The 13988-nt window shown below is 44.1% G+C and overlaps 1 protein-coding gene across 5 annotated transcripts in view; it reads right to left on the reverse strand.

Annotated features, from left to right (window-relative positions):
* GATB (glutamyl-tRNA amidotransferase subunit B) overlaps positions 1–13835 on the reverse strand; it is a 91794-nt gene extending 77959 nt beyond the window's left edge. For all 5 annotated transcript variants that reach the window (XM_061142497.1, XM_061142498.1, XM_061142499.1 and 2 more), the window contains exons 1-2: positions 13632–13835; positions 11485–11635 (exon numbers count right to left, since the gene is read on the reverse strand). In XM_061142497.1, the coding sequence (XP_060998480.1) occupies positions 11485–11635; positions 13632–13807 (327 nt within the window). In that variant the 5' untranslated portion in view covers positions 13808–13835. The remainder of the gene's footprint in view (positions 1–11484; positions 11636–13631) is intronic.
* Positions 13836–13988: the final 153 nt, after the last annotated feature.

Here is a 13988-nt window from a genome sequence, read left to right on the forward strand (position 1 = left end):
GATTAAGATGGACCTTTGTTGACAAAGTAATGTCTCTGCTTTTTAATATGCTGCCTAGGTTGGTCATAACTTTTCTTCCAAGGAGCAAGCATCTTTTAATTTCATAGCTGCAGTCATCATCTGCAGTGATTTTGGAGCCCCCCAAAATAATCTCTCACTGTTTCCCCATCTATTTGCCATGATTTGATGGGACCAGATGCCACAATGTTAGTTTTTTGAAGTTGAGTTTTCAGCCAACTTTTTCACCCTCCTCTTTCACCTTCATCAAGAGGCTCTTTAGTTCTTCTTCGCTTTCTGCCATAAGGGTGGTGTCATCTGCATATCTGAGGTTATTGATATTTCTCCTGGCAGTCTTGATTCCAGCTTGTGCTTCATCCAGTCCACCGTTTCTCATGATATTCTCTGCATGTAAGTTTAATAAGCAGGGTGACAATATACAGCTTTGACATACTCCTTTCCAAATAGATTCAAGGGATTAGACCTGATAGACAGACTGCCTGAAGAACTATGGATGGAGGTTCGTGACACGTACAGGAGACAGGGATCAAGACCATCCTCAAGAAAAAGAAATGCAAAAAGGCAAAATGGTTGTCTGAGGAGGCTTTAGAAATAGCTGAGAAAAGAAGTGAAAGGCAAAGGAGGAAAGGAAAGATATACTCATTTGAATGCAGAGTTCCGAAGAATAGCAAGGAGAGATAAGAAAGCCTTCCTCAGTGATCAATGCAAAAAAATAGAGGAGAACAATAGAATGGGAAAGCCTAGAGATCTCTTCAAGAAAATTAGAGATACCAAGGGAACATTTCATGCAAAGATGGGATCAATAAAGGAGAGAAATGGTATGGACCTAACAGAAGCAGAAGATATTAAGAAGAGGTGGCAAGAATACACAGAAGAACTATACAAAAAAGATCTTCACGACCCAGATAATCATGATGGTGTGATCACTCACCTAGAGCCAGACATCCTGGAATGTGAAGTCAAGTGGGCCTTAGGAAGCATCACTACGGTCTATGGCCATACCACCCTGAATGCGCCCGATCTTATCTGATCTCGGAAGCTAAGCAGGGTCGGGCCTGGTTAGTATTTGGATAGGAGGAAGCATCACTACGAGCAAAGCTAGTGGAGGCGATGGAATTCCAGTTGAGCTATTTCAAATCCTCAAAGATGATGCTGTGAAAGTGCTGCATTCAATATGCCAGCAAATTTGGAAAACTCAGCAGTGGCCACAGGACTGGAAAAGGTCAGTTTTCATGCCAATCCCAAAGAAAGGCAATGCCAACGAATGCTCAAACTACTGCACAATCGCACTCATCTCACACGCTAGTAAAGTAATGCTCAAAATTCTCCAAGCCAGGCTTCAACAATACGTGAACCATGAACTTCCAGATGTTTAAGCTGGTTTTAGAAAAGGCAGAGGAACCAGAGGTCAAATTGCCAACATCTGTGGGATCATCGAAAAAGCAAGAGAGTGCCAAAAAAATCTACTTCTGCTTTATTGACTATGCCAAAGCCTTTGACTGTGTGGATCACAACAAACTGGAAAATTCTTAAAGAGATGGGAGTATCAGACCACCTGACCTACCTCTTGAGAAACCTGTATGCAATTCAAGAAGCAACAGTTAGAGCTGGACATGGAACAACAGACTGACTTCTGCACTTCCTACCTAACTGGGATATTGACAGCACTGCCTCAAAGGGCTGAAGAGGTTAAAACAACTGCATAAACATAAAGCAAGCACTGGGTAATGTGAGTGGACCTTACTACCACTAACCTTGTTAACCAGGCTGCAGAGACACTGGATGCTGGCAATTTCAAGCACTTAAGGCGAAGAAGTCAAGGCTGGGATTCCACTGGGGCAGGGAGCTGAAAGGAGCCACAAAATCCTGGTTCAGCCAGAAAATCTTGTGCCACTGAATGAGGAGTTCACGTGGAAGAGGCAACCACCTCAGGCCTCGGGTGAAGAGACAGTCTTGAGCAATGAGAGCCCCCGGCCCTGTGCCGGCATGGATGTGGGGCTTGAAGGGCAGCATCACCCCGGCAGTGTGGCAGCTGGGGGCCCATGAGCGAATGAAGAAACCATCCTTTAAGCCCAAAGGGGGCCGGCAGAGCCACTGTGAATCCCTCCAGTGACACAGCCACAGTCCTGGGCTGAGTCTTTAAGCAGAGAAATCACACAGAGTACCGAGCAGGACAAACAAAAACACTTCCATTCCTGGACGTATCCTGGCCAGAGCTATCAGAGAGGAAACACAGAGAGGAACAGACTTCTCGCAGGAGGGAATGCCTGAAGACAAGGAAATCGAGTCTCCCATGTGCTGAGCGGACAGACCTGTCAGTTTGGGATTCTCTACCGTCGTTCAAGAGCCAGGGAGAAACAGGGATGATGGGAGGCACAGACAAGCTGAGAGAGCATCTCACCCACAAACCCCAAATCCAAACACACTAACAGAGGCAGGAAAGAGCACCGCCAAGGAGCGTGAGATGCAAGAGGCAGTGTTAGCTAGAGAAGGAAAAATCAGAAGGGGGCTGAGAGAGTCCCACAGTCGTGTCCGACTCTTTGTGATCTCGTGGACTGTAGCCCACCAGGCTCCTCTGTCCATGGGATTTTCCAGGCAAGAATACTGGAGTGGGTTGCCATTCCCTTCTCCAGGGCGTCCTCCCCACCCAGGGATCGAATCCGGGTCTCCTGCATTGCAGGCAGATTCTTTACTGTCTAAGCCACCAGGGAAGCCTCCTAACCTTCCGCAACCCAGCCCCGAGAGTTGCCTTCAGTTGTGAGTGGAGGGCTCCCCTTCCCTGAGGTTCCAGAGCAAGAGCTGCCTTCTCCCTGGGCTCCAGGGACAGCCCCTGCTTTCTCAGGAACCTGATTCTATCAATGACTTTCTCTCCCCCATATGTCACTGCTTTAAATCTAACTTTCAGTTGTTTAACAAAATATTACATGTATAAATTTCCTTCTAATTTATAAGGAAAACTAGCAGTGCCTGCCCCCCACCCCCACCCCCACCAGTCCTGAACCACCTTCAGATCTCTGAGCTGGCGTGTCTGGTATTTATCTCCCTATTTTTAATAATAAGCTGTGCCAGGGGACCTTGGGACAAGGCATCACTTTCTCGGCATGGCTCTTGGCCATTTGCCATGTGATAATCCTGCCTTCATCTGCAAAGAAGACAGACTTGACCAACTGTCCCCATGACCCAAGGTGGTTGTTTCTGGAACATGAAGCCACAACTTTGGCCCATGCGATTCCCAAGAGATAATTTATGTAAGTTACAAGATGAGATGTTTTGAAACACTTTTATATCTTATTCTGTCCCATGGAATTTACCCATGCTTATTACTTATCCATTCAAGAACAAAATAAGCCACCCCTGGGAGGGATTGGGGGCAGGAAGAGAAGGGGACGACAGAGGATGAGATGGCTGGATGGCATCACCAACTCGATGGACATGAGTTTGAGTGAACTCCGGGAGTTGATGATGGGCAGGGAGCCCAGCGTGCTGCGATTCATGGGGTTACAAAGAGTTGGACACGACTGAGAGACTGAACTGAACTGGACTGAAGTGCAAGCCCACAATGACCTGAATGACGTTCACGTGGAAAAGTCAGGTTGGTAGGAAGCAGGCCATCCCACCTATGGGGAAGCAGGGACACCTGTACGTGCTTGACCCTGGGCGTGAAGGGTCTAGGATGTGAACGAGCCTTTCCCCGTAACAGGGGGTAAGGGTGGGATTTACAGGTGAGGGAATGGGTGGGGTGTGGTCACTGTTTCAACTTTGGGGGAAAAAAAAGAAAATTTCACCATCAGAAGACTGAGAAATCAGCAGAGGTAATATCTGATTATTACTTAATATTATCTTGATACAAAAACCTTGTTGAAAAACCTTTTGCTTCATAATCCGTCTCTAGGGAGCTCTAAATCTTTCACTCATTGCCTTATTTAAAAAAATAAAAAGCTAAAAGAAATAACAGCCAATTAAACAAAAACAAAAACCAATCAATCAAGTTAGGGCCTGAAAAGGAGAAAGGCTGCTCCTAACTGTGGCTCCAAAATATTCCTAAAGCGTATCCTTCTGTTACTTTTTTATTACTTTATCAATTTAGGACATGACTTTGGATTATGGTAGATAACAATTTAGTTCTTTGACTTGCCAATATCCCAATCACATCACAGTTTTTGTTAAATGAGTAGGTGGTGTTTGTCATTATCGTGTAAATTGTGTCTGCTGAGCTGCTCAGTACACTCCAACCACATTTCCTTTCTTGAACGTTTTGCTTCTTCCTGGAGTTTGTAGGCTTTTCATTTTATCATTTGCTTAATTTTATTGCCTATTGCTTATTATTTTCTAAGACTTCAGTTTCTCAGACTCACAGACATAGAGAACAGACTTGTAGTTGCCAGGGCGGGGCAAGGTGGAGAAGAAACAGGCTGGGAGTTTGGGATCAGCAGATACAAACTACTGCGTATAGAATGGATGAGAAAGGGCTTCCCAGGTGGCACTTAGTGATGAAGAACCCACCTGCCAATGCAAGAGACATAAGAGACTCAGGTTCGATCCCTGGGGTCGGGAAGATCCCCTGGAGGAGGGCATGGCAACCCACTCCAGTGTTCTTGCCTGAAGAATTCCATGGACAGAGGAGCCTGGCGGGCAACAGTCCACAGGGTTGCAAAGAGTCGGGCACAACAGAAGTGACTTAGCACGCACGCACACACAGACTTTACAGCACAGAGAGCTATAGTCAAAATCTTATGATAAACCATAATGGAAAAGAATATGAAAAAAAATGTGTGTGTGTGTATGTATAATTGAGTTACTTCGCAGTACAGCAGAAATTAACACAACAATGTAAATCAACTATACTTCAATAAAATCAATGAAAGACTCCAGTTTCCTTGTAAAAATCTCTTATCCACATAGCATTAGATACCTGCTGTTCCCTCCCCACTCCCTTTCATTCTGGCAACCTCTCTGTTCCAGAGCCAGCCCCTCCTCTCCTGCTAGGCTCTCTAGGTCTGTAGCAGAGCCAGTAACCCAGAACCTCTCCATGTTTCCAGCAGGTTCCCTTTTGTTGGAAAGATGATGTGTCGAGAACCTGCCTGTCTGAAAATATAATTAGTCTATGGCTACACTTGATTTGTAGTGGTGGACACAGAATTCCAGGTTAGAATGATTTTTTCCCTAAGATTTTAAAAGGCACTATTCTATCATATTCCAGCTATAGGCGCTGCTTTGAGAAGTCCAATAGGACTGATTCCCAGGCCTCTGCACATGACCTTCGTTCTTAGTTCTGGTATCTTCTCTTTTTGTGTCATTGTCAGATTTTTTAAAATTGGAGGGTAACTGCTTTACAATGTCGTGTTGGTCTCTGCCTTACAACGACTGAAATCCGTCACATATATACACACATACACATCTCCCCTCCCTCCTGAGCCTCCCTCCCACTCTAGCCACCACTCCCTCCCGCCCCGCCACTCTAGCTGGTCACAGGTGCCAGGCTGGGCTCCCTGTGTTAGAGCAGCTTCCCGTGGTTATCTGTTTTCACTGGTGTTGTGTTCCCTTCCTCCATGCTGGCGGGCCTGCCCTGCGGGGCTATTTTTATTCCTTCTACTGGGTCACTGGCAGGCCCTTCTGATTTGGAGACTCGTGTCCTGCAGTTCTGAGAGACTCATCCGTGTCATTTGTTTAACAATTTTCTCTGGTCTACTTCCTCTCTTTTGGAACTCCTATTAATCAGAGGTTGGACATCCTGGATTGATTTTCTCAATTTCCTATTTTTTCCCCTCTACTGTCCAATTCATTGTATGTGTGTTATTCTTTCTGAAAGGTTTGATTTTATATTCTGACTCTTCTGGACTTTTTTTTTCCATCCTAATTTTAAAGTTTATTTTAATAAGTGGTATCATATTCCTGTTTCAAAGATACAGCTACCTTCTCTTACCTTTCTGAGGATATTTATGAAAGCTTTTAATTTTTACAGTATTTTTATCCTACGCATTATCTGTTGCCTCTGATTTCTTTCAGTTTTCCTTTTATTTTGGGCTCTGTCTGCTACGCTGGACAATTTCTGCAAATGTCTGGTGGTTTGGGGCTGTCAATTTCTATTTTAAAGTAAGGTACCAAAATGCTGACTAAGAGTTCTGTGCAAATACCCAGGCCTTGCTGACTGGGGGCCTTCACAGGAGGACAATCAGTGGGGTGGCTGGGGAGGTTTTTTTTTTTTTTTTTTTTTTTACTGTTGTTGTTCAGTCGCTCAGTCATGTCTGTCTCTTTGTGACCCCATGGACCACAGCACACCAGGCTTCCCTGTCCTTCACCATCTCCCGGGGCTTGCTCAAACTTATGTCCACTGAATCAGTGATGGGCTGTTTTTTACTGAGATCGCCCTAAATGTCAAGCTCTGCCACGTTCCCGTGGATTGCTGCTTAAGGAGTGGGGGGCGAGAAAGAGGAGAGATGGCCACACTGGGAAAGGCTCAGGCAGGCCCGGGGCTCAGAGTTCAGACACCGTCTGGGCCCAGTGCCTGGGATCCCTGGGGGAGGGTGTCAGCACCCTGAATTTCTGCCCAGACTGCACATCCTTGTGGGGCTAGAGCAGCAGCAAAAGGGCAGGGAGAGGACCTCAGGTCTGACTGCTCTGAATCTAGACCTTGAATTAACGCCTCTGTCTCCACCTGCCCCTGGCCCTCCACAATACCTGCGGATCTCACACCGGGACCCTTCCTGGGGCTGCACAGGGCACAGGTCTCCTTCCTGACCACTGCTCTTTCCGCAGGCTTTCTGCCCCTCTCCGGGCCCACACTTAACTCCCCTCTGCTAAGTCAGGCCCTCCTGCCTCTACCTTCTCTCCTGTAGTCTGGTCTCCTCTCCCATTCTCTCACAGGTTGGCAACATCTGGATTCTTTGGCTGTCATTTCACTGGGGTTTCTTTGGGGCTGAGAGAGAGGCAGGTTAACATGTATATGTTCAACTTGCCACATTAATCAAAAGCCTCTTTAATTGCCCCTTTGTCATTGGCTCCTTCTCATCAGCATCAAAAAGTGTTTTTATTGTATTTTACTGCAGTAAAAACATTTCACATGAGATCTACCCTCTTAGCATATTTTTAAGGGGATGTTACCTTCCTGTTGACTATAATTCATCATCATTAAAACCATCTCAAGTTTCTCCAACATTAAGGAAACTGAGAAGTTTTTTTAAAATTAAACTTCTTATTTGGGAGCATAGCCAATTAACAATGCTGTGACAGTTTCAGCTGAACAGTGAAGGGACTCAGCCACACACACACATGCATCTGTCCTTCCCCCACCCATCCAGGCTGCCACCTAACACTGAGCTGAGAGCACTGTGCTCCATTTTAAACATAGTGTGTACATGGACATTCCAAACTCCCTAACCATCCCTTTCCCTGTCTTTTCATGGACATTCCAAACTCTCTAACCATCCCTTTCCCTGTCTGTTTTTTTTTTTTAATCACCTCTCTGTATTTATTTATCTGGCCAACTAGATCAAACCCAGGCCCTTGGCAGTGAGAGCTCAACAGTCCTCACTGCTGAACTACTAAGGAATTCCACTCCCTTTTTTAAAAATAATAATATCATCAGTGATAAGTCATGTTTTTTTGTTTCCTTTCCTTTTGCCACACTGCACAGCTCACAGGATCTTCATTTCCTGACCAGACAAACCCAGGCCCTGGCAGTGAAAGTGCTAAGTCCTAACCACTGAACCACCAGGGAATTCTCTACTGCAGTCTCTTTTCCTTCTGAGACAAACTTCTTGGAATAGTTGCTCAGTTCTCACCTTTCCCTCAACATCTCTGAGTTTATCTTGTCATGTTCCTTCTGCCCCCATCAATCTACTGAAGCCGTTCTTGCAAAGGATACCCCCATTGATAGATCCAATGGCCACTACCTAGTCCTCACCTCACTTGACTCTTAGTAAGTCTGACATCGTGTGTGCTCACTCCTTCTCGGAATGCTCATCCCTTGGAGCTTTTGACCCTGTACCTCTCTGCAGTGGGCTGCACATTGCTTAGCGGGGCTTGTGTGGTACAGACTACGCTTTCCACGCCAGCTTCACCTCTTGCCATGCCATATTGAAGTTCTAGGCTACAATGCATGCGTGTGTGCATGCGTGCTAAGTCACTTCAGTAGTGAGCAACTCTATGTGACCCCATGGACTACAGCCCGCTGGGATTCTCTGTCCATATATCTTCCAGCCAAGAAGACTAGAGTGGGTGGCCATGTCCCTCTCCAGGGCTACAATGCATCAAATTTCTTTCAGCTTCTAGATCAAGCCATGTCCTGTTTTTCTTCTGGTCTCTGTACTTCCCATTCATTTTTATCTGGCCAAATTCTGCAAATTCCTTATGTCTGTGTTAAATGTCTCTCCTTGTATTCCCGCTACCAGCAAGTTCACTGAACGGTACTGTAACTGCCTGCTCACTTGTCAAGTTCATGAGGACAAAACTCTCATCTATCCTTTACCTTCTTCAAAGCTGTGTCACTAGAGCTTCCACGATGGCTAGTGCATGGGAGGCATCCAATAAATGTCAGTTGAGCGAATGAATAAAGACACAATCGCGAGAGGGGAAGAATCAAATACCTCCAGAAAGACACTTTCTCATATTTTCTCTTTAATGGGCCAGCAGAGCAAGTGAATTTGGTCTACAGAAAAAGACCTGACACCCTAACCTAAAATCTTTGGCTGCCCTTTTCTCCTATCCAGTCAGCATATCTGACAGATGCTCACCATTTTTGTTATAAAAATAACCAAATGCAGAGTCAGGATATCAGAGCATCAATAAAGCAGCTCCACAGGCTCAGCAAAGGCCAACGGTCTCCATGTTTCAGTATATTTAAAACTTCTATATAGATATACCGTTGGGTTTTGAAGTGCTGTGAGAGTGACAATGTCTTATTCTGGTGGTTTTGGTGTAATCTGGGTCACATGCTAAAACAGGCCTTTTAAAAGACAGAAGCATTTCTGAAAAAGAGGCAGATGAGCTCTGTTGATAGAATCCATTAGGCTGCTCAAACCATGAGTGTGGTAGACTCCAAAGAGGAAAAACAAATCCCAGCTCAAGCAAACTGGATTTCTAGCCTTCAATTGTCATTTAATGACTATAAGTCAAGCTCTCAACACTTCAATGTCCCAAACACCTTCACTATCACGCTGATAATGCTTATACCTGGGCAAGTATCTTCTTCTTTAGGGCATGATGAGACATCTTTCAAGGCATGCTGACATTTAGTTACTTTGAATTGTCTCTAATATTTGACCACATTTAGCCTGGAGAATCCCACGGACTGAGAAGTCTGACAGACTACAGTCAAAGGGTCACAAAGAGTTGGACACAACTGAAGAGACTTAGCACACACACACAGTCACAACTGTAGAAAACCTGCTTAGCTGCAAAGAGATGTTAAAAGTTATGACCAACCTAGACAGCAACATTGAAAAGCAGAGACATTACTTTGTCAACAAAGGTCTATCTAGTCAAGGCTATGGTTTTTCCAGTGGTCATGTATGGATGTGAGAGTTGGACTATAAAGAAAGTTGAGCACAGAAGAATTGATGCTTTTGAACTGTGGTGCTGGAGAAGCCTCTTGAGAGTCCTTGGGACTGCAAGGAGATCCAACCAGTACATCCTAAAGGAGATAAGTCCTGGGTGTTCATTGGAAGCACTGATGTTGAAGCTGAAATTCCAATACTTTGGCCACCTGATGCAAAGAGCTGACTTATTTGAAAAGACCCTGATGCTGGGAAAGATTGAGGGCAGGAGGAGAAGGGGATGACAGAGGATGAGATGGTTGGATGGCATCACCAACACAATGGACATGGGTCTGGGTAGACTCCAGGAGTTGGTGATGGACAGGGAGGCCTGGTGTGCTGTGGTTTGTGGGGTTGCAAAGAATCAGACACGACTGAGCAACTGAACTGAACTGATAATAAATACCTTGCTAAATACTACATTCCCAGCTGGAAAAACCTAGAAAGAACTCTGCAGTTAAGTCTAGTCTCTTGATAATGAACCACCATGTGGAAAAAAAAAATTCTGAGCTCAGAAGGAAGAAAGGAAAGGTGTTGTGATGAATTGTTTGTTTCAATAGATATTTATTTCTACTGTATTTGACTCTCTGCCCCCAAAGAGAATTCATACATTTATAACTGAAAAATGTAAAATATAACTCTTCATAAACAAAAACAGTCTCGCCATAAACAGATGTTCTAATGCAGAGGAAGAGAGTGAGAAAGGAGGGCAAGACACTCCTGGGCTTGTCTTCTCCCAGAAAGACCCAACAGCAATTCAAAGACGACCCTAGACAGGGTTTACTGGAATAGGGGTCCTCCAGGACAAAAAGTGCAAGGAAGGAACTAGTCCAAGACAGAGACGCTGCCCCAGTACAACCAAAACCCTGAGTACGGCAGGTACACCGCGGCAGCCGCCATGACCTCCTCCTCTGGGCCGGACTCTGGGAAAAGTAAACTTCTGCCCCTGCACTCCTGCTGGGGTTCGGTTTAACCAGTTTTCACTTGTATTTAAATGTTAGAGAGCATGGAATTCACCCAGGACACCCACTCCCTCCTCCCATCACCATCAGATACACCTTCCCTGAAAGGCCCGCAGGAAACCTCACATCCAGTTGATAATGCGTGTCCTGGACAGACTATGAGCCAAGTATTTGCCCAAATGTTCACACTGTTCCTTCCATCCTTTACTTCAAAAGTTAAACCACCTATATGAAAATACATGCTAAAAATCTTGCTGATGAGTACACTGGACCCAGTTACTCCTTGGGTTTTAGTGAAAAGGAGCAGACAAATGAGTGATTAACTCAAACCATCATATGGTTGACTTTTTCTCCACCACTGAGCCCTTCTTAACTTTCAAAACCACAATCACTATGAACCTTACACTGTAATATCATGTGACATAGGCTGCTTCCTTTGGCCAGACTCCTCCTCCTTCCCCAGGTACCTGCCTGACTCCGACCTGGCTTCTCAGCTAGCTCGGACACCGCCTCCCCCAACAACCTTTCCTTAATGAACTACACCCCTTCCCTAATTTCTCACAACAGTCCTTTTCATACTGAATTAGGTATCCCTCCTTGGGGATCCAAAACTAAACTCTGCTTATGACCTTCACAGGAATAATCACACAGTACTCTGCCTGTATATAGGACACATCTCCCCAACTCGTCTTTGAACTTCTCAAAGATCATTGCTCATCCTTCTATTTCAGTTCATAGCACAGACCAGACATTCTAGTACTCAGCAGACATTCTAAATCATGTGTGAGATGAGTGCATGAATGTATGAACAAACGACGACATTTAGACTTAGAATTCAGAGATGAATCTTTAGAAAACATTTAGTCCATCCCACTCCATTCAAAGTTTCCTAAACAAGTATTTCCTAAGAGTTATGTTCAATGAAGGATGTACATTTTGCAAATGAAAACAGCATTAAATAAAAGCCTTACCGGCAAAGTTCCAGGTAGAGATGCATCGAAAAAAGATACCAAAGAATTCGGAGGAGCTGCAAAGTGGACTTGAGATCCAGAAAAGAGTTTGGAGTTGGAGGCAATCTGGGCATGAATCTCCAATCCTACCACAGCTGCCCATTCACATTCACTAAAGAGGAAAACATAATGGTTAAGAAGTCATTAGGTTAGATCTATTACCATGCGTGAATTTCTATGAGCTTAAACTGCAAATGTTACTAATACTTCCCACTTGTCCTTTTAACTTATTAAAATTGTATATTCCTCTTAAAAAAATGTGTTATATTGTACTGGGTGACTAAATCAAAAGCAATGCAAAATGAACACCAAGAAGACTGGCAAAGCAAGATTCATTTATAACATGGCATAAGAAGAGTTCACTGTGCAAACACAGTAACAGAAAGGAACAATACGGCATCTGAAAACAATTGAGAAATGGTTATCAGGTGGAGACTGCTTGGCTGACTTTAATGAGAAGCACCATTTTCTAAATTAACTGTCCTTTGTCAGTTAATCAGTACATGATTAACTCAGTACATGAAGAAAGCTGATTTTGTGAACATTTTTAGAATTAACAGAAACATCAGGATTTTACTACCAGAAAAATAATGGTAAATAAATAGTTGTACATCTCATTATTTAAAAAGGAAGGGAAATTCTCAGTCACGTTTTTGAATTCATTTTCTAACAATGGTTTGCAAGTAAAGTAACCATAATAATACAGATAAAATGGATTACTACTAAATGATAATCTTTGGAATTCTGCACAAAGGAAAACATTAAATCATCACAAGTGGCTTTTCCCTGCCCCCTGGTTCCCCAAATCACTTTAAATTCCGGAACACTCAGGTTCCTTTGCATGTTTTAAACTTAATTGCTACCAAATCCAAGAAGCTGCAATAGTGCAGTTTAAATGCTACAATAATCTCTTGTCTGGTCACTCCTACTCTGCTGGGTCTGTATGAACATTCCATACACAGGTGTCCCTAGGTTCATCTAACTGTGCTTATTCCATGGGTTATTATCAAACCCATGTATCCTGGGCAATCTGTAGACGGCCTGGTGAACATATACTCTCTCCATATTCTGTCTGTTCCTATCCCGCTCTTCCCTCAAGCAATTTTTTGTATTATCAAATTTTTATTTACATGCATTTGGTTTTGTTTCAATCATTTCAACACATGAAGTTTTGTATTTACAGTACTGGTGAATTCCTTATTTTTAAAGTTTGCAATCACAAATGATAATTGAGAGGAATTAAACTAAGAAATCATCAGAAATCTGCATTCACTAAAACCTTATTGAATTTTTTTTTGTAGTTTCATGACATAAAGAGAAAAATTATTTTTCACTCACTTTTCACAGTGAAACAACCTAATTTAATGAAAACAACAGAACCAGTGCTTCTGGACATTTCCCCCTCTGTTACAACAGAAAAGCAAAAATAACAGCAACCTAACTATCTCAAACGAAAAAATGAATATTAGACACACGCCTTATGTTTCTGCACTTAAAAAGAAATCATTTAGGTCTTACATAGTGAAATTTAAACAGCTGTTCAGAGAATATTGAGCAAAATAAGCAACAGTCTCTACACAACCAGAGGGAAGATCTCTTATACTGGCTGTATCCTCCTAGGTCTACACACACACGTTCAACAAGAAAGGCCTCCACAGATAGGTGGTGTTTTCTAACTCTAAGCCACCCATCCAGAACTTGTAGGTAAAGGCTCCTTTTTACCATTAAAACACTGCTGGCCCGTAGTTGTGTTAAATTCATGTCAGCTAAATAAGACCCCACTTCTATTGATACTGGGCTGACTACTAGTCAAAGTGACTGAACCACTCTTCTGTCTGTGAAACAGTCAAGAAAACACTTGCTATTTTACACTCGCAAACTACCCAAATAAGGCTATCTGAAGACACTGGTTTACGTGTGGGGTAGAGGCTGATAAGACAGCCAGTTTCCTGTCTTTATTTAGGTTTCAGGGCTGCAACATACAGCCCAACACGTTCCCGCCCACCAAAACGTCCAGAGTTAAGGCTGGGCTGTAGTGGGTTATCATCTCCCAAGTCCCGCAGTTCTACCTCAACTTAAGTGGGGAATACTGGTATGAAATAGTATACCCTTTTCTTGGCTTCTGGGCTGTGATGTGGGGCTGCTGAGCCACTGAGCTCTGCCCCCTTTTCCCGTTGGACGTGGACCCAGTCGGAGGCCCTCTTCTGTGGCAAGAACCGCAGCCAACCCAGGCGAAAGCAAAACGCCTTCCAGAACAGAACCAGCGTAACATGGGCGCCGCCATTGTCTCGCTAGAGTCCTGGTCAGGTGACACAGCCTCCCTCTGCCGCAAGGCTCTCTGGGAAACGTAGTTCTAAGAAATTAGATACACCGCGCTAGACACGGACCGGAAGACTACTATTCCCAGAGAGGACTGCGACCGGAAGGCTTCCTGAACCGGGCGGGGAGGGGGCGGGAAGGAGAAA

Source organism: Dama dama, chromosome 5, assembly GCF_033118175.1.
Source record: "Dama dama isolate Ldn47 chromosome 5, ASM3311817v1, whole genome shotgun sequence".
NCBI classification, from domain to species: Eukaryota; Metazoa; Chordata; class Mammalia; order Artiodactyla; family Cervidae; genus Dama; species Dama dama.